The sequence below is a fragment of the Cygnus olor genome, chromosome 13, assembly GCF_009769625.2.
Source record: "Cygnus olor isolate bCygOlo1 chromosome 13, bCygOlo1.pri.v2, whole genome shotgun sequence".
NCBI classification, from domain to species: Eukaryota; Metazoa; Chordata; class Aves; order Anseriformes; family Anatidae; genus Cygnus; species Cygnus olor.
Genome location: NC_049181.1, coordinates 9324436 through 9345356, shown reverse-complemented (window position 1 = coordinate 9345356; position 20921 = coordinate 9324436). Strand labels below are relative to the sequence as shown.

At 40.6% G+C, this 20921-nt stretch overlaps 1 protein-coding gene across 4 annotated transcripts in view; it reads right to left on the bottom strand.

Moving 5' to 3' along the window:
* LRCH2 (leucine rich repeats and calponin homology domain containing 2) overlaps positions 1-16777 on the bottom strand; it is a 47357-nt gene extending 30580 nt beyond the window's left edge. For 2 of the 4 annotated variants that reach the window (XM_040571960.1, XM_040571963.1), the window contains exons 1-3: positions 16437-16764; positions 2642-2786; positions 1681-1807 (exon numbers count right to left, since the gene is read on the bottom strand). In XM_040571960.1, the coding sequence (XP_040427894.1) occupies positions 1681-1807; positions 2642-2786; positions 16437-16698 (534 nt within the window). In that variant the 5' untranslated portion in view covers positions 16699-16764. Of the gene's footprint in view, positions 1-1680; positions 1808-2641; positions 2787-16436 lie in introns of all 4 variants that reach the window. The other 2 variants (XM_040571962.1, XM_040571964.1) reach the window with 2 other exon arrangements.
* Positions 16778-20921: the final 4144 nt, after the last annotated feature.

Here is a 20921-nt window from a genome sequence, read left to right as displayed (position 1 = left end):
ATAAAACAAATTATTTAAAAAAAAAAAAAAGAAAAGAAAAAATCCTTTGCTTTTTCCACAAAGGGAAATGTCACCACAGCAGATCTCACTGTTTCTTCATTAGTGATTCACGTTTCAGGAACTCAATTCAAAAGGTTAAAGCAATAACAAAAGACTGATTTTGAGATTTAAACTGTACCCCAGGAAACAGAAGATCTGGGTGTATTTCCCATGTCAGCTACAAACTTCTTGTGTTACTGCAGGCAAATGATTTACATTTTGCTTCTTTCATAAAAATTCTTCTCCTTCCTTAAAAACCTTGAACCAATGCAATTAAAAATTTACTAAGTGTAACAGCAGGCTCGCCAACTTTTTGGATTCAAGCACTAGAGGGTGACAATGCTACATCAAATGAGCACAGAGTACAGCTACTTCTGCCAGTAGTTGAGTTTTGGTCCATACTGAATCAACAATCACATTGATATAAATAAAAACCAGTGTCTAACCTTTTCTATTTCTGACTCAATAAAGAGGTGGAATGCCTTTCTTAAAACCATCTTTCTAGCACGTGGCTTGGTTGTGAACTTTTTAAAAAATTATATAAACTCCTTGTTCTGTGTTCTAAAGAGGTATGATACAGGTAATGGAATGAAACTCTCTGGCATGTCCAGAATCTGTCATCAAGCATGCATTCTTGGTGTGACAATTATGAAAAAATAAGCCAAAAACACCATAACCATAATTCTGAAAAATATTCACTTTCTGTAAACAACAGCAGTGAATCCCACCTTGAAGTCCTGTAACACTGAAGCAAGCATATAGAATTTCTCAAAGAGAAGAGTAGAAGACACTAGAAAAGCCTCACGAACATTCAGAATCTCATACTACTTGTAAATTTAAAAAATAAATGTTTTCTTTTAACATGACCTAATTTCTGAGCTCTAAGACATCTCCAGAGCATTTACACTTGCTCTGGAAATAGGATATGGCTTACTTGCAATGACCAAAGAAATTGTAAATACTGAAAAAACAGACCTAATCCACGTGCCAGATATGTGAATAATTGTGCACAGTTCTCCAAAACATGAGCTTAATATGGAGCAATGCTCAAAAAAGCCCGGAATATTAAGAAGTACAAAGGAAACAAAGGATGACAAAACACAAAACTTCAGTATGCCATAGAATAAAATTGTGTTGCCACATACCTGAACTGTGAATACCACAGATCATTCTATTCAACCAAACCAAAATAATGGAAAAGCAGAAATGAGGGGGGAAGGGGAATACAGAACAGGAAAACAATGATGGAATGGTGTAACTTTTACTAAGGGTACGGAGTAAATAGAGTTGAACTCTCCAGCTAAAAGATTCCTGAAGATCCAAGCAAAATAAATATGATTACTGTAAAGCAAAAAAAAAAATCCATCATTTTTAACAGGGATTCAAATGAAGTAATCTGAAAAGCAATTCTATTTATGAACAACTTAAGATTAAAGTTAACCTAACATGCTGATTTGTTTATTCCCATTTTTGAAACTCAACCGCATATATTTTGTCTGTAATTTGAAATCACTGAATGAAAGACTGAATTAATTTTCAATTCCTGTATTTAAAAATTAGTTACTAGTATTTTTCTCACACTGTAAATAAACTCCTTATAGTTCAAGTTTACTTAATATATTAGTTCATAGTTATACTTACCAGCTCCATTAGATCTCTCAACTTTCCTATTTCTTCTGGAATGGAGACCAGCTTATTATTACTGACAACCAGAACTTTAAGCGGAAGATCAAACAGGTATTTTGGCAATGTTGATAAAAGATTTCGACTTGAAAGAAAGAAAAATGAACAAGCAAGACTAAATCATAATACTCTCCTTAAGCCTGATGGTAAGTCTCAGATGCACATTGTACAACTTTTCTCCTACTCCAGGAGATATTCTCCACCTTTTTCCCACAATTTCACCTAAATTTAAGCTATAAACTCCATCATAAATTCCTTACCAGACACAGCCTCTGTCACACATGTATAGTTTAGGTCCTCATTTCATTTGAATAAATGAGAATGTACTATAACTGAACTTTCTAATGCTAAATTGTACAGAGAAATCTGCTAAAAGAAGTAACAACCACCACTGGCAAATGCAACCATAAACAAAAACAAGTATCACTGGAAATTCTAACCCACAATCTCGAAGCTCTGTGCACTGACATCCCTATTTTAATGGAGAGGTACTGCTCATCTTGCACCTTGCCACAACTACCGTGGCTCCAGTTACTAATGATGGACCTGTGTCCGTCTGACTATTAAAGTCAGTAAAATGTTATGCTGACAGACTGATGTTACTAACATTTACTGTTAAAAACAGTAAAAAACAGTCTGTCAGCATAACATTAAAAAGAAAGAAAGCTTCCTAAACTCTCCTTAATGTCAGCTACTGCAGTATATTGACTGAAATTTCGTAATGTAGTCAGTTCCTTTCCATAAAGGAAGCAACAAGAACTGCTGGCTCTAAAACACCAAGCATATGGCAAACAGAACAATTTTTATCTACCTGAGCAAAAATGGGGGTAAAAGGGCACTTTATGTCACAAACAAGTAGGATGCCACCTTTCCAATGAGGCAAACTATATAAAGACGAAAAATGAAAAGCATTACTCACCTAATGTTAAGGTAGGTAAGCATTTGTAGATTTTTTATCGATTCCGGAATGGATTTGATGCAGTTATGATACAAATTTAAAGTTTCCAGTGGTGCAAACAGCCAGACGTCAGAAGGAATTTCAGTAAATCTATTCTTTGAAAGATCTGGAAGCAAAAGGAAAAAAAATCCTTAAAGTCAAGAATTTCATGCAATAAGATTAAAATACCCACTGTTATTCTTGTCATGCTCCTAAAAATTAAGGCGTAAAGTAAGCGTAAAATAATTCAGTTTTACCAGATGCTACAGCATATAATTAATTTACCAAAAAGACTTAAAATACTAAAATAGTGTTATTTGATATGCACTTAAACAGAAAATAGAAAAATGACAGGAATTTAAAGATGTATTACTAATAATTAAGAACACCTAAAAGGAAACAAAATATTGTTTGTCCCTCTTCTGTTAGCCTAAAAAATTTCAAGTGGAATATGACCTTGAATCCTGGAAATTACCAGTTAACTGTCAAAACCTGTGTCATTAAAGTTCATGTAACTATCTTCTTGAAAGCAATAGAGATTTCCTTTAGAAAGAACATCTACTTTTTTTGAACGTAACTCTGGTTCCCAAGTTAGGATAGTTCCAAAGGATGTGGCTTCTCAAAAATGCTGAACACAGTCTTTTAACAAAGCAGCAATGCAGACCTCTTGCTATTTCAGGCTTTAGTTCTTAGTTTTTAAGAACTTGCAAAAAGTAACTGTTTCTGCTTAGCTCCCATCGTAACATCAGCAGAACAGTTTCTTTCGTTCCACTAAACCGAAGAAGTGGACAAGAAAGTGACTGGAAAAGTGCTTAAAAGTCACTGTCAGGCTCAAAGAAGAGAGCTTAACAGCTTGAATCAGCAAACCAACTAACTTCCAGTGGCATTTCTCAGGGGTCAACATTAGATTTGGTACTGTTTAGATTGTTTTGAAAGCATGATGGAATCTGCTCTAAGCACATGAACGCCCCCAAGACGGAGGGAGAGAAGGGGCAACTCGCACGCTGGATGGTTGGGAGGCCAGCCAGAGTGACAGCTAGCACACACCTCATCTGGTTTAGTAAAGGCAAATGCAAAGATGTGCACCTGTGGCAGAGTAACTCCACACACTAGCGCAGGCTAGTGGATGAAAGGGTAGATTTCCTAAATTAAAACTAAAGCAGCTTGCTGGCACTTTAAACAAGAATGGTTTTACATGGGTTAATAGACTGAAGAAGCACGAAAAGCTGCTAAGTACAGAATTGCACACAATTTAAGGTGACGACCCCTCTAGAAGTGAGAAAAAGGAATTCTTTGCTTAACCGATTTAGATGGGAAAACATTAAATTGGGGGGTGTTATGTGAAAACCAAAATAAAGACACTATCAATGATCGCTTACGAATCACAGGGTATTTTGATTCACTATCTCTACAGAAACAGAAGTGAGAAGTACAACATTACAAAGGTTACATTTGAAAGGGGAACTACAAAAATATGAAGAAGTTAACTCTTCAAAAAGAAACGAAGCAGAAGCTAAGTCTTTACATACTGTACAGAGACCATTTAAAATCAGTATATTAGAAGTTCAGAACAGAAGAGTTTGAGAAATACATTAGGAGTCCAGAACAGAAGAGTTTGAGAAAAAAGCTAGTTTGGAGAGGAAGCCATTAGATGTAAGAACGTATCTCACAAGTTTAAGTCATGATCAGAAGGAAGAAAAAAAAATGCTACTTTCAGATTTCAGATTACATTTAAACTGCAGTAAGGCAGCCAAACAGAATTAACATCATGTTTGCCTTGTTCTTGCACTTTTCTCTAAGCATTCAATATCAGTTACCACCAGAGGCATGCTGCTAGAACAGACAGGACTTTTATTTGATCCAGGGCAATCATATTTATGTTCAAACTTTGTATTTCAAATTCAGCATGCATCTCATGCAAAGATTAGCTGAGAAATTTACACTTGAACTTCATCTCAGTGTTACAGTATTTTCATCAAAAATGATGATTCATTATATTTTGTTTGCTCTTTTTCCCCTCCTCAGAGATCCAAAATTTTATTTAGAAGTGAAATCACAAAGGTAAACACAAAGATAAAAGAAAAAAAGGTGACAGAGATCTGCTCTACTAACTAGCAATATGTAAAAATTTTCCTATCCATCCTATCCATTTTTTCTGGTAATGCTTTAGTATGGTCTAAGCAAAAACAAACAAACAAAAAAACCCCACATACCACACCATGCAAGACCTGATCCTAAAGATATACTTTTAGTTGATCTAAACATGGTTTGGAGATCAACACATGGAACATGGGTACAATTTATTATTAGTCTCTCAGATGCAATATGATTCCGGAAGGGAAAAAAACACTGCAGAAACACCTGCATATGGTGATTCCCAGAGGTCAAAATTTTTTCCATGTCCACAAAACCGTCACCTTCCAATCCAAATACTGTCATGCTAGCATTTACATCAAACAATAACAGCATTAAAAAGTGTAATTACATTTCACACAGTGATTATTAATTTACTTGACTAAAGAAATACAGGCAGGCAAGTGTTACAACTTCATGTAACACTCCAAAACCACCCTATGATTGCACATCCTACCAACTGTTCTTCTGCCATGCAAGTATCCCACCTTTCTCCTGGATCTCAAACAGACCCTGTTCTCATGGATGCATTGCAAGTATAGCATAGGACCAAAACAGGGCCAACAACACGTGAAAGAAAAGGCTCAACCAGATACAAAAGGCTCAACCAGCTTTAAGCATCACTGCCAAAGTGGAATGATGTCCAAAGCAAATATAGTGAAAGTACAGCAATACGTGATAATTACAGATGCTACAAAGTCAAGCATGGATCAGTTGCATGATTATCAGCAACAGGCAGCAGCATCTTCTACAACTTATCAGCTGGTAGACAAAGCTGCTGCCTCTGGAAGTACTAAGTAGGTGAAATTCCACTTTCCTTTCTCAAAGACGCACATCGAATTAAAGAGGATATAACCACACTTCAAATTAGTATTTGAAACTAAAAGGTTATTAACCATTCATTGGTTTTTTGTTTGCTCTTTATAGGTAGGGAGAACTACTTTAAGACAGAAGACTCTCTGACTATTAGCAGAGCTATAACATTTTTCTTCCTATTTTTATAACCTTAAAAACAGTATGCCAAGTTATTCTTATCTTCCTGAATTCTGTTTGATGGCAATTGAGACAATGCATGTTACACGATTTCACTACTACGTCAGAAAAAAAAGGTTCGAAAGAAAAAACATGCTGATAGAAAACAAATTTTAAATGACGGTTTATAATGAAATAGTAGCATGCAAATCAAGGCTAGTAGATATTTAAGTAGATATTTAAGGCTTCTAAACCAACTCAAAACAGGGGTACCCTAGTCCTTTGGCTAGGGAGAAATCTCCCTGTACTCAATAGTTCTCTTTGTGCTACTGAAGCTCTAGTTCCTGAATCCTCAATAGCACCACTCAGTTTCTAACCTATGACAGAATTACAATTTGTATAATTGTTTCAAAACATGTACAGCTCCCCCCCTCCGATTCCAAGTTCAAGTAGACTTCTTATTATATACACTACTCCAATGCCGTAAATTAGCTTATCACCATGAGATTTTGTTGAGCTTAAGTCACCAACAATCTGTCATCCTGTCATTCCCATCACAACTGTGTATTTGTACTGAATTGGACTTATGACACAGTTTATTCAGTAACCTTAGTCCATATCCCTGTTTTCACGTCTCTTTTGAGATATCAGAGACGTGAAAACGTTCCAAGTCTGCGCCTCTCCTGTTCAGGTACGTTTGTAATACCACAAAAGCCGTATTTCCACATTATCTTTAGTCTTGCCATCTTCTTTACTGGGAATAATTAAATGCAGATGCTCAGAAATGTTATTAAAAAGAAACACTGATGAGCTAACATTAAACTCAAATTATCTGCATCTGAAAATATCATCCTTCATTTTAATACTCTGCCAGCACCAAGCTGACAAAGACCTCAAAGCCCTAAGAGCTTACAAGCATTAGAAGAAAACAGTTTAGAACACCAACACACTTGTAATACATTTTTTTACTTGCTCATTTTAGTGATCCTGTTTTGAGAAGTGAAAATATAACAAAACCCATGGAAATAGTATATATACTGGTTGTTTACTAGCAAACCAGAGCTGCCAGTTTTTGTTGTGACATTCCGGTACTAAATAACTACATTTAAGTATATCATTTGTCTTCAATGTTATCACTAAGAATACTCATTTTCTATCTTGTTTTAATCCTCCAGGATTATGGAAAAATGGATTAATGAGTCAGCAGATATTCAAAGGTAAGATTTGAATTTACTGACCTTAAACCAAAGCCCAATAGTGAAGTCACAAATAAAAAAAGTCACAAAAAAAAAAAAAGGAAGAAAAATGTATGTTTCAGTCTCTACTAGAACCTCAAGACTCCTTGTCAAGTTTGGCGAGAAACTAAGGAAATAATAGATCTGATTTTTACAACTAACCACAGAAACGGCACTTAGCAGGTACAAACCAATTTAATCAAGTAAGAATGTTTTCTTCAGTCTGACTGAAATTAACATAGACTTCCAGGATAATCCAGAAAACACATTTCACAAGACAGAAATATCACCAGAGATTCTCAAAACTCAACTGGACAAGACCCTGAGCAACCTGACCTAACTGGACTTATTCTAAGCACGTGACTGTTCTTGATGACCATGAAGAGCTCTTTAAACATAGTTAATTACTGGATTTAAAATTGTTGATTGTGTGTATTATACAAATGTAACAATCTTAGCACTGTTTGGGTATTTCAAATGTCAGTTTTCCTCTTTACTATCATAATGAAACAAAGATGCACCTAAAAAAACACATGCCTAAATACAGACCTGCATCCTATAGAGGAACCTAATAATTGTGCCAATCATGAATTTTGATGGCAGCATTAATCTAAAAGCAGCCTTTACTTGGAGCTTTCAAAAATGGCATGGCGCTAAATGGTGGGGGTGGGTGTTAAGTCTGCCTTAAAAAATTAGTATCCTGTGTCCTGTTTGACAAAATGAAAGTGAACACTCCTCTGTGTTTTAAGTACTGTGCTCCTATGCCATTAGCTAGTACAGGCATGAGGGAAAACAAAAGAAAACTTAGGCAGAAACTGAAAGCTAGATCTGGTGGGAGAAAGAGAAGAGAGACTACTAAAGAGTATTTTTCTCAAGGATTCTGATGAGAAGTCCTTTGCACAAACTACCTAGCACTTTCCATTAAAATTTAAACAATGTACAAAACAAGGTTTCTGAAAGTACTGATTCCTCCTTATTTTCAGGAACCTTAAAAGAAATGAGCTTTTAAGCTTGCCAAACTTACATCAAAAGGCAGGCTCTCTAGCATTCTCCCCAAACACTATACAGCACACTCGCAAGTTGAGAGTTCAAATCTTAACACTAATGCACAACTGCAGTTGTTAAACATAGAAATTTTTTATAATTTCCCTTTGAAAATTCAAAAAAAGAACCCTGGGTAATTAAATAACTATGATCAGAACTCTCAACATAGGTTGCAAAATTAATCACAGAACAATTAAATATGCCAGAATTTAGAATGACTGCATATAAGCAACCACTTCAGCTGCAAAACAATTTTATTTTTTTAAAAGAATTTACTGGAAAAAAAATGCTCAAGAATTACAGGAAAATTATTTTTGTACATAACTTTATGCATTTCATATCCAAATAAAACGTTTGCTCTCCTAGATTAAGAGCTATTGTAAAGGACTATACTTAAACTGAACATCTATCAACTCTTACGCACAATAACGAAACTCTGACGTACCTGCTAGACACTTTATCTCTCGGGAAATTAAACTTATCAGCATACCTTCCCTGTTACGAGCAAATTTAAATACATTTACAATCTACTGTTACAAGTGTATGTAACAACATTTAAATTGATTTTTTCCAGGTGTGTATACTCTGCAGTCAAATAGAAGCATAGTCTGCCTTCATCTAATCTTTGTGGTTGCTACCTATTTTAACTGACATAATAAAATGATAAAGATTAGACAAAAAAAATCAGAAGTGGCTCGATCCCAGTGAGCATTTTGTATAAAGTCACAAACACCAGGAGTTATGCTCCGCAGCACGATCTTCCCACAAATGGGAAGCAGTGGCAAAATTGTTTTTTGTTGTTTTTTTTTTAAAGCAGTAGACACATAGATACCAGTCGTTATGAAGTTAAACCTGAGTATTTAACATTGAGGTTGACTGTTTTATTTTCAAAAAAATTGGCTCTTGAAGATTATTTTATATATAGATATATATATTTAAAGTAATCTAAAAGATCTGCCAAATGATTTTTAATACATCACCATAATTGAAATTTAATTCCAAAACACCTGTAATATTAACTTTAAAACCTGTATCTAGAAAAGCTCCCCCATAACGAATTAAACTTTAAAAGCCTTTCTGGCTTTCTAGTGCAAGCCTTTCTAATCTCAGCATGGAATGAATGTGCAGGAATAGCAAATCACTTCGTTTCTATAGGAGCAAAAGACCATTTAAAGAAATAAAGTTTTTAAAGTCCCTGCTCAGACGGATCTACTTTACAAACCATACATTTAGAATTTTCATACTTAAATAAACTTATGTTACTTGCCACTTCACTTCATGATTAATATTGCAGTAGCTTCACACACACTGCATTTTCAGCTGAATTACTTATACAGCTAGTTCTGCTTCTCTGGGTCCAGTCTTGTTTCTATTTGTCTTAGGCATGATTTTGTGATGATTTCACTTTCATATCCTTCTCTAGCTTCAATATGTTGAATTACATCTAGTCAATCAAGGGAAACCAGCTGATGTGATCTTTTTGGATTTCAGTAAAGCTTTTGACACAGTTTCCCATACGATCCTACTGGACAAAACGTCCAGCACACAGCTAGACAAAAACATCATACGATAGGTGAGCAATTGGCTGACGGGTAGGGCTCAAAGGGTTGTGGTAAATGGGGCCACATCTGGCTGACAGCCGGTCACCAGTGGGGTCCCCCAAGGCTCCATTTTAGGGCCAGTCCTCTTCAACGTTTTTATAAACAATTTGGATGTAGGACTAGAAGGTGTTCTGAGCAAATTTGCTGACTATACTAAACTTGGAGGAGTTGCGGACTCTGTTGAGGGTGGGAAGGCCTTGCAGAGAGATCTGGACAGATTGGAGAGCTGGGCAATCACCAACCCCATGAAGTTTAACAAGAGCAACACCGCGTCCTACACCTGGGACGGGGCAACCCTGGCTATACGTACAGACTGGGTAATGAGACGCTGGACAGCAGCCCTGCAGAGAGGGATCTGGGGGTTGTGGTTGATAGCAAGATGAATATGAGCCAGCAGTGTGCCCTGGCAGCCAGGAGGGCCAACCGTATCCTGGGATGCATCAAGCACGGCATTACTAGTTGGTCGAGGGAAGTGATTGTCCCGCTCTACTCTGCGCTGGTGCGGCCTTGCCTTGAGTACTGTGTGCAGTTCTGGGCACCACAGTACAAAAAGGATGTGAAACTGTTGGAAAGTGTCCAGAGAAGGGCTACTAAGATGGTAAAGGGCCTAGAGGGGAAGACGTATGAGGAGCGGCTGAGGTCACTTGGCCTGTTCAGCCTGGAGAAGAGGAGGCTGAGGGGAAACCTCATCAGGGGGTCTACAGCTTCCTCATGAGGGGGAGTGGAGGGGTAGGTGCTGATCTATTCTCTTTAGTGGCAAGCAATGAGACCCAAGGGAATGGTGTCAAGCTGAGGCAGGGGAGGTTCAGGCTAGATATCATCAGAAAGACGTTCTTCACTGAGAGGGGTGTCGTGCACTGGAACAGGCTCCCCAGGGACGTAGTCACAGCACCAAGCCTGTCAGAGTTTAAGAAGGGTTTGGACTGCGCACTGAGTCACATGGTCTGAATTTTTGGGCAGACCTGTGTGGTGCCAGCAGTTGGACTCGATGATCCCTGTGGGTCCCTTCCAACTCGGGATATTCTATGATTCTACTAACTCATAAGTGAATATGCTGAAGCTGTAAAGCTGACAATGATGCAGCCATATTACTCTTTTTTTTTTTTAAATGATAACTCAAGCCAAAGGCACAAAACAATGCTAGGAGCAGAGAATGGAGTTTTCCTTCCATACACGTATCTTGATATTGCATGCAGTTCCTGACTTATCTCAAAAAATATAGGGTACAACAGAGGATATAAGTACGTGTGTGAGAATTTTTCAGTATAAGAGATTATACAGAGATTTCATGAGCCTGGAATAGAAAACTGAGGGCACAAAATCCATTTGCATCATTTTCAAGAAAAACATTGGGCTGCAAATAAAGTTATCAATTAACAAGTTAAAAAATACTATTTCAATAAAGAATACTGGACTAGATAGACTTTTGGTATCAATACAGTTCAATTTATATAGTAGAAAAATGTTTTTCCTATATACAACAGTGAAGGATCAGAGACTGCACATAAATTGAGACCAGTACCTATTCTCAAGTACTTACTAGGCCAAAGATTAGAAAAGAGAAAGAGAACCCTTCACAATTCAAACGACTGTAGTTTGACAGTAAGGGGAATAATAGGCACAAGATTTTGAAACTGAAAGGAGAAAGAGTACGTTTTAGCCTTTACACAGTCACAAAATTGCAACGTGCATAGGTGAGAAACTCAGGACTTCTGAACACATTCAGAAAAGTACAAGAGGAAGCCACCAATATGTCCCCTATTAATAGCTAGACACAAATGAAAAAAGTAATTACTTTGGCCAGTTTAACAGCTTCTGGTACACATTCAATCATTTAATCTGTTTTCTAACACATGCAATGTCTCTTAACATACTATCAAGTGAAACACAAGGTACTGGACTGTGGTAACATGACCATGTTTCTCCTGACAAAACGCTACCAAAAATTTTAGCTCGGTGCTGCTCCACATTAGGTAGGAGCTAACAACCTTGTCATATTGCTTCTGTATTTTACATTCCTCTGCTTGTGCTTCTTTGAGCTGTTTAAAAGAAAGAAAAACACTCCCAAAACGATGGGTTGCCATAAGCAGCTTTTTTTTTTTTTTTTAATTGGGCATTTGGCAGTGTGCAGAATAGCTTTTAATTCTGTGAAAAAGACAGTAAAAAGAGACAGGAAGTAGTGTTTGGGTTCTACATCCAACAATTCAAGAGCTAGAAAATACCTGCTCTATGGTTACCCACATCACTAATTTTAGTTACACAGCCTGTGCAGTGAAAGCTACACAGCAAGAAACCGTACATGACCGCATAATTAAAGATACTCAAAAAGCACAGAGGAAAGGCTGTTCAGGCAATGAGAAACCGTACTTTACAGATTCATCATTCCTGGCTTGTCAAACAGCACTACTAAAGAATATCCTAATATCCTTTGTAAAACATACATATTCTTATTACATTAGGGCCTTAACCAAAAGGGCATCCCCTCAGATTGAACCACAGTTCTCCCATGTGAAATACATTTTTCTGTATCCGGAACAGACCAACGGTTGTCTATCACCGGTGACTTCTGCTGGGGAGGAGGAATTGAGATCCAGTACACTGGCTTTGAAATCAAAGTAGCCTTCCAGCCTTTAATACAAGTTCTTGTCCACTACATATTGGTACCACCTGCTGAAACAAAATGATAAAGTGACAAATTTAAGTAGATGCTTGTTTTAACAAACGGATGGCCAGGGATTTGCTCATTGTGTAAGTTACATCTGCTGGCTAGCAGGCTATGAACAGGCCTGTGATGCAGAGTTCCTTTAAGCCATGTACTACTCATCTTTGTTGAGAAGTTATACATTGGCTCACCAGTCAAACAGAAGCCTTCAAGCACTTGGGAACGTATCAGTAATAATCATGTCTGCCCAAGCAAGAAAGGCCTTAGTTCTGTAATAAAAAAAAAAACAGATCCATTCGAAGAACGGCAAGAGCCATTGGACAAGACCATGGACAGCCACAGAAAACCAGGAATTTGGAAGTCTCTCCACATTGTCAAGGAGAACCTTTACCACAAATAAAAAAAATATTGAGTAACTCTGTATTTTCTGTGAAATTTTAGCCTTCAAACAGTCCTTGTTAATTTTTTTGCTAAGGACATATTCTAGCATTAAGTGTCAGCCTTGCCAGGAAAATGAGTATACACTTTTGAGTCAGCTCCAAGAAATCTTCACAAGTCACATGAGAAGACACTTTTCACAAACAACAAAAAAAATCTTAAAAAAAGCAAAGACACTGCTGTGTCACTTTCAGCTTTTGCATCTGATACATTTCTGAACATGAACACCACTCCAAAAAATCTCCTATAACCTGTTTGTTTCCATTCAAATGTGAAGAGGTCATTACTAAAGAACCATATTTCTCAAGATATTTGAGTTCTAGAATGTAATCTAGACTTACGATATAAGTCATATGTGTTTCTTCAGTTGAAAATTGGATTTGCTGTTCCTATTCAATCACTTGCTGTCACCTGAGTCAAGGTTGGTACCACCAACAAAAATAACTTTATTCATTCAGGCAGCAGAAGAGTAGTACAAATAACATTTTCATGTAATTCACACTGAACATTAAGCTATAAACGTTACTGCTTTTAAACTTGTAATTGCACAAATCACTACATACATCATACTTTTGGCCCTTGTAAGGTAAAAAACAACAGTCATGCCCTTAGCATATGCAATGGCATCATAAAGAAGCATGATTCCCCTCACACCATACCCCCAGCAGACCCACGCAGGAATCACAATGTGGGAACTTGGCCCGTGGTAGTGAAATTGTTATTAACCATGACAGGAGGGCTCATTCTCAAGTTGGACTTGGAATATACTGGTGTTACTCCTCAGCTACGTGAAAAGGCAGCAGGTGGTAACAAAGGAGAAATTTCAGGTTAATATAAGAGGCAATCACTCAACTACTCATAATTGCTCGGAGGTTCCCTTAAAATTAAAAACGGGGTCTCACGTTTCTTGTGACAAAGTCACAAGTAAGCCTGATGGCACCAGTATATCCACACAGAGCAAATCAATTTTTTCTGTCGGTCCATTACCTTTCATATTTACTAAGTTTGTGTTTTAAGAACTGCTCACAAAAAAAAAAAAATAAGGCAATTTCTGAAGGCATCGGTTGACTTGGGTCAGGATGGCCATATAGCACAGGAACCTAACTACAAGAAAAAACAGAACAGAAAACACATCTCTTCAGCTAAGCAGACAGTGATTACATTGATGTGATTACTCAATTACTTAACTGCCAGGGGCTTAATGTTGCTCACACAGCAAGAAGCAAAATTACACACGTTAATAAAGTGATTGGAATACTCATACACCTCTTGATATCTTGCAACTGATTTTTTTTTTCCTGAAGAAGTTCATTTAACAGCTGCACAAGACTTGTTTGAACAGCCAGATGAAAAATTCTGGCAAACCAGAAAATAGAAATGTTTTTTGCCAAAGAGCTGCAATGCAAATTCACAGTTAACAAAAGATATGACAAACATAAGGTCAGAGCTAACCAGCCAGATACTGTTTATATGCTTTTAGTTCAGCAGTAAGCTTTGTCACATGAATTAAGATGCCCAAAATGTATTATATTATTTGCCAATTATGTACTGGCAAACCATTACATAAGTTAGATATAAAATATGGCCAAGCCTCAAAAAAAAAAAAAAAAAAAAACACCTCCAAGGGTATTTTTGATGATAACAGCAGTTGTGCTTTAAGAAGTGTGCGTGCATGTATACATATAAAACTGTAGTGTTTTTACTTCAGCAACAGGAAGTTATTTCTAGGGTTGATTTTACTGATGCTAAGGCAGAATATTCTGGATTTACAGTGACACTGCAAACCTACTGCATTAAGGCTTATGATATGGCAAAGAAATTGTTTGTAGCTAGGTTTGTATGCGAGATATATACTTTTTTTTTTTAGTGTTTGCTTCAAGTATCACAGAACTGAATTTCAGAGAGTCACCAACTTAGAACTGAAAGTGAAACGCAGCAAATCTTTTTTACCCAAGGTCCCTATTCCCCATGTTTCAGCATATATCTATAACCTTATTCATAGGTATATCGTAGCACGAAACAGCAATAACTGTGAAAAAAATGCCAGTAAACAAATGACTATGAGGTAGTAGTTGATCCCACATCAAAAGCTCTATGCCATACTGACACTGTAAAGGATGCCATAGATATTCACCAGCAGAACACCATTTACCCACTTGTCAAAAAAAAAAAAAAAAGTCCACAGATAATGTCAAAATAAGGACTACAAATCTTTTGTTTACGATCAAGTTTTTGAAAGACCTCTAGAATTCATATTCCATGGCATTAATTCATAAATAAGTACTATAATAAATCATCATTGTTACGAGAATGTTTTTGCACAGACACATATCAAGTATTTAAATAAGTGCTTTTAGAACAACAAGCACTTTGGCTATTTTTGTCAAAGACTGCCTTTAAACATTTTCACGCAACATCTTTCATGATGAAGGTAGAATCCTGATGGTGGTATCTGGGCTCTACTACATTCAAAAAGATAAAGATAATAGCACTGTAGACAGCTTTTACTCAAATGTGATGGAATTCAAAACAAAGCTAAAAATTAAACACAGTTACAATTTGAATTAATAAGAAGCAAACAAAATATGGATCCTTGATGCACCTGCTTCAGGTTACATAAAAATTCCTTTAAATAATATTCCCTATATACAATGTCTGATTTTAAAGCTTTAGCTATTGAATATTCATACAGTGAATCGGTCTACTATGTTGCTGCATAAATTTTTATCCTATTACATGGAAACAGGTTCCATGAAATAACAATTGTTTTTAATTTAAAGTAGTGCTTCCATTATGACATAACACGCTTTTACCTATCCCTATTCTGCACTGCACACAGGGATGCATCACATGTGCCAGAGGGGAAAAAAAAAAAAGAAATTAATATCCCACAAATCATTAGCAAGCTTGGTACTGGATACAGGAATTGGATTTTATAAATCAGTCCTTCACAAATTTTACACCCTATGCAACTTAATATATCACAGGAGAACAAGTACGACGTTATTTAAATCTGCACAAACTGCAGCCCACAACAAAGACCAACGGAATGAGTATTTGGTAGAGCAGGAGTACAGGACTGTCAGAGATGGATAAGGTGCCACAATAGGCAGTCTCCCATTCAAAACAATAAGCCAGCTATTCATAACCTATGGGGGAAAAAAAAAACCCACAAAATAAACAAAATCACGCGACGAATTGATTCGCCTCGACGACGTTTTGGAAAGCCGCTGCTATTTCTGAACAAAAGATGACAGACCTCTCATTTGTATTTTGTTCTGGCACGTTATTCAAAAGGATGCATTCTCGGCAAGCGCTCCAGCAGCGAACAAACCCAGGAGCGCATCAGCGACGAGCCAAAACCCGACAAAACCTCCGCGGAAAAAAGCGCGGCTCTGCTTCTCCGCGCGGCTTGTAGGGAAACACCTCCGAGTCCGCCTCACCTGAGAGCCCTGCCTGCAGGCCGGCTCCTCCAGCCGGGCGACCCGCGGGGCGCGCAGCCCGAGCCGCCCCGGGCACGGGGCTCCCAGCGCCCGCAGCGGGACCCCCCCAGCTCCCCGCCGTCCCCCCCCGCCCCCTCGCAGGCCGCTCCCCGCCGCCACGACGGGGACGCTCCCCCCCACCTCACCCCACACCCGCCCCGCGGCAGGAGCCGGCCCCGCCGCCGCCTTTCCCCGGCCCCCCCCCCCCACCTGCTTGCGTGGTGTCGCTGAGGTCGTAGCCGCTGCCGGGGAAGTCGCGGAGCTTCCTCCCGCTGAGGCAGAGGATGCCCGAGCTGCCCGCCTCCTCCAGGGCCCGGTCCAGGCTGCGCACCGTGTGCGGCTGCGGCAGGGTGGCCGCGCCCCAGTGCGGCCCGGCCGAGAAGGAGAGCGTGAGGTGAGCGGGGATCCCCAGCCCGCCCGGCCCGTTGCCGTTGCCGTTCCCGTTGCCGCCGCCCCCCTGCCCGGCCGCCATCTTCGCGCGGCGCAGCCCAGCCCCACAATAACAACAGCGGGGCCGCCCGCCGCCGCCACGCCACTGCGCAGGCGCCGCCGGGCCCGCAGGGGGCAGAAGGAAAGGGAGGGGGGGGCCGCGAGAGGGAGACGGGGGGGCGGCTGCCGAGGGGGTGGTGGCCTCTCCGCGCTCCTCGTCCGTCCTCGCCAATCGGCGGCGGCGAGGAGGGAAGGGGCGTGGCTCCCCGAGGCGGTGCTCGCCAATGAGGGGCCGCGCGCGCGCCGAGGGGGCGGGGCGAGTGGCGGCGGCGGCAGCACGCGGGGCCGCGCGGGGCGGGGGGGGCCTCCGGGGGCCGCCGCCCGCGGGGCTGCGGCGGGGCCGGTCCCGGGTGGGCAGCGGGGCTGGAGGGGCCCGCGACGGCCACGGCGCGGGGGCTGCGTCATGTCCCTGACCCGGTCAGCACGGCAGGCCGGCTGCTTTCGGTACCGGGAGCCCTTTCGGTACCGGGAGCCGTTTGGCGCCGGTCGTATCTGTGGCACCGGCGGTCACCGATGGCGCCCTCCGGTTAAAGAGGCGTCCCAGCCGGGCGCGGCCGGGCCGGGCCGAGCCTCTGCAGGGAAAGCCAGCAAGGAGGCGCGGCTGTCCGTAACAGCACGTCCGCCGGAGTGGCATAGAAAAAAATGCAGAAAAAATAAACTAAAAATCAGCGAGGAATTGGTGTGGCAGAACAAAGCGGGGCGGGTTGTGGCCCCCACGGGGGTTAGGGAGCGCTTATGCGAGCCTCAAGGCCAGTAACAACCCTGCCTCAAAATGGGGAAGCAGAGCGGAGAAGCCTAAATGAGCTGGCCACCACGTCCTGGGCCCTGCTCTGTTAATGAGGTGCTGCCCGATTGCTGGAACACTCTGGGAGGTTAATTAGCTGTATTACCATGTGATCTGCACTCGTTACGTGCTGCATATTTATCTGTCAGAAATTACTCTAGAGTCATCATTAGGAAATGGTAAAGAAAGGCTCAGAGACCCGCATTTTAATGCATTTGCTATGGGTTTGATAAGCAGAATCAGTTTTTATGCTTTGATCCTCCTGCAGGTCCTTAAATGGATTTTTTTGCATGCATGCATGCATCATGACTAATTTGGGGATCTAAGGGAAATTCCTCTTATAAGCAGGATGGAAGAGACTATAGCCTTCAGTCAGCAATATGTCAATGAGAGACAGCTGAGCCATTATTAGTCAAAGGAGGAACAGCCCTGTAATATTCTGTGGGTAATATCTGGCCGAAATTCAAATGAACTGAATTAGCCAGGATCAAGAAGGTACTGAAGAGTGAAGGATTTAACCCTTTGGTGCAGGATTGTATGGACTTTGGGATCCCTGTGTCACTGCAAATAGATTGGCTTTCCAGCAAAAGAGGCCACTGTGCAAAATTAATGTGTGGCGGGGGAAGGGTTCCCATTGTCACCTGCAAATATTGTGGCTGTCTGCTTCATTTAGCTTTTGTGGAGCGTGGGATTAAATCTTACATATGAGTATCTACCCACGAGTCTGCCCGCGATGAGCCTCTGCTCTTGTCCTGAAAAAGCAAATCATCCCCTGGGTTCACAGCAGGAAAGTTAGACAAACCTGCAGAAACACTGCTGACTGCTGCCCTCGGCTGGGTTTCCAACCGGAGAGGGTGGAGGTTGACAGACCCGCAGGCTGATGGTGGGCCAAGTGTGATGGTTTTGCCTGCAGACGTGGAGCAGGAGGTGCAGTGGCTCTGCTGTGCAGTTGGCAGGAGAGACGCGGAGCATCAGCCAGGAGCCAGCCCCAGCAACTAAATGTTAGAAATAGCTGCTCTGAGTTTGCAAAGCGGATGGTTTGGCACAGGGCCAGCTCAGATTTGCAGCTCTGCTGTCCTCCCTTTTAGCCACATCACACAGCTGCCTGCTATTTAAAGCCTAACTGATCTCTGAGATGTCAGACAGAGGAAAGGGGAGGCTCATTTTGAAGAGATGGGTCTGACAAATCGTCAGAGAACTCGAATCACCATTTAGTTATGCTGGAGTTCTCGCATGTGAGGGGCCTTTTTATCTTTAACACAGTATTCACTGTGTCTGCAGGTGTGCCTACTGAGAAGCACACCAAACTCACTGAGCTTCTTCAGGCACTTGCTCACTCCTTTAAATGCATTAGTGTCCAACAAAACAGGCCAGAAACCACAACTGAGACTTTTTACTAGCAGCTAACAAAAAATCCCCAATTTGCAAATTCTGTCTTGAGCAAATTACTACTTATTCAGGCAGAAACTTGGGAAATGATTGCATGCTCCTATGATATAGATATGTGCAGATTTACTTTTATGACCATTTATCACCTCAAGTAGCCACACAATCAGAACAGATGTCTGGAATGCTGCAGTCTAGTTCATTTTATTTGTATCGTCTTTTATAATCTTTCAACAGTTCTTCTACCCGCCCACCCCGGTGCCCTTTCTTATTTCATTAAGAACCAGTAATAAGATAAACCAGAGTCACTAGTTTAGTGGCAGAAGGCTCCCAAAACCAAACTTCTTGTCGTAATGAGTAGTAAGTCATAGCTGTGCCAGTTTCTTCTATAAAACAGAGATGATAGCATTTTCTTGTTTAATAAAGCAGCTAAAATGAAAACAGGAAGAGGTGGATGTTGTAGTGAGACTGCACTAGACAAACCTATTTTCTCACTACCGTACCACAGACAGCGTCTATGTTTCAGGAGACTGAAAACCACCGAAAATCCCCCACTTCCATGTATAGCTTCCACTTTGAAAGTCTTTGTGGTTACCCACATCCGCTCTATATGAGATAAAAACTCATAAACTCATAAAGATATGATATCAACAAACATTGAGAGGTACTGTTAGTGCCCTAGAGGAATGAGATCTAGATAAGGCTTTGATCTACCTAACTTTCAACATGTATTGCAAGATGTGGTTATTCAAAAGTCTTGCAGTGATCTTGTTCTGGGTATGACTAGGCCAAGCCATGCTCAGAAGAAGTGCAAGAGCTGTGTGGCCAGCCTGCTGTGCTGCACCCACACCTCTTCTGACCACTGCTCAGCATCATTGCTCACAGCTCCACATTTACCCTGAGCGCTGCCTTCTGGAGAAAGCTAGACAAGGTCATCTAGATTGGAAATGCTGGTACAAAACTGATTATGAAAGTAGCGTAGGGAAAGCAAGAGTGGAGTCCCTTATCTCTCATGTACCTTCATAACATCCCCCTCTGTCCTGCAGGCTGTGTCCCAGGTCAGGTCAGTGGCCTGAGCGAGTGCATGTGACAAGAGCATCAAAGCACTGCAACAAAGCAGTGACACTGCCCGGGGGTGTAATGAGGTGTAATGCCCCCCAGCACTTCCCCTGGACTTGCAGACCTCTGCCGCCTGGCACAAGCGGCACAAGCTCTGGGCACCTCAAGCCGAGCAGCAGCTGCAGGGACTGCCGTGAGTAGACACCCCCAAAGATCTCAGCGTTCCTGAAGTAAAGACTTGAGCTGAATACAAAGCAGATCTTTGTCAGTCTGGATCGCCTTTTGCAGTGAGAAACAAAGTCCTCCTAAGATGTCAGCACTGACCTTTCTTTGCAGTCTTTAAAGACTTCCTTGCTTTAAGCAACTAAACACCAGAGCTTCCATAATGTTCTTACTATGTTTCTGTATGAGTAGCCTCAGTCCTCCTACATGTGAGGTACTGAGATAACACATTCACAGTTATTTCAGCACTCACATGATCCTTCTGCCATCTCCTTGATTACTCTTCAATTTCTTCTCACTTACTTTGCATACCAGTGTATGGTCTGTTCCTAATTGATACCGCTTTTCTTCTTCGAGACCTGCAAATGTCCACGACCTCACACAGGGAGTTCAAATAATCTCCAAATAACCAGATTCAAGACTCATACTAAAATGGTATCATTTGGCCCACTTTAAAAGCAAAGCAAGCAAACCAAATAGGTCAAGAGTCGAATAACATGCTGTCAGTGCTAAAGGGTGGTGATTTATCTGAAACATCATTTTGAAAGAGGTAGAGATAACTCAAAATACTACAGTATCTGATGCTTCAATAGAAAAGCAAGCGGGATTCCATCTGCTTGCTTTGGTGAGCAATATCTATTCTTAAAAGTCTTTTGTACAGACCACAATAAAACAGCAGATCCATTAATGAGAAGGTTCCTAGTACCCTTTCCATTGGGAGCATCTGATTATTTGTCCAGCTAGCAATGCTTCAC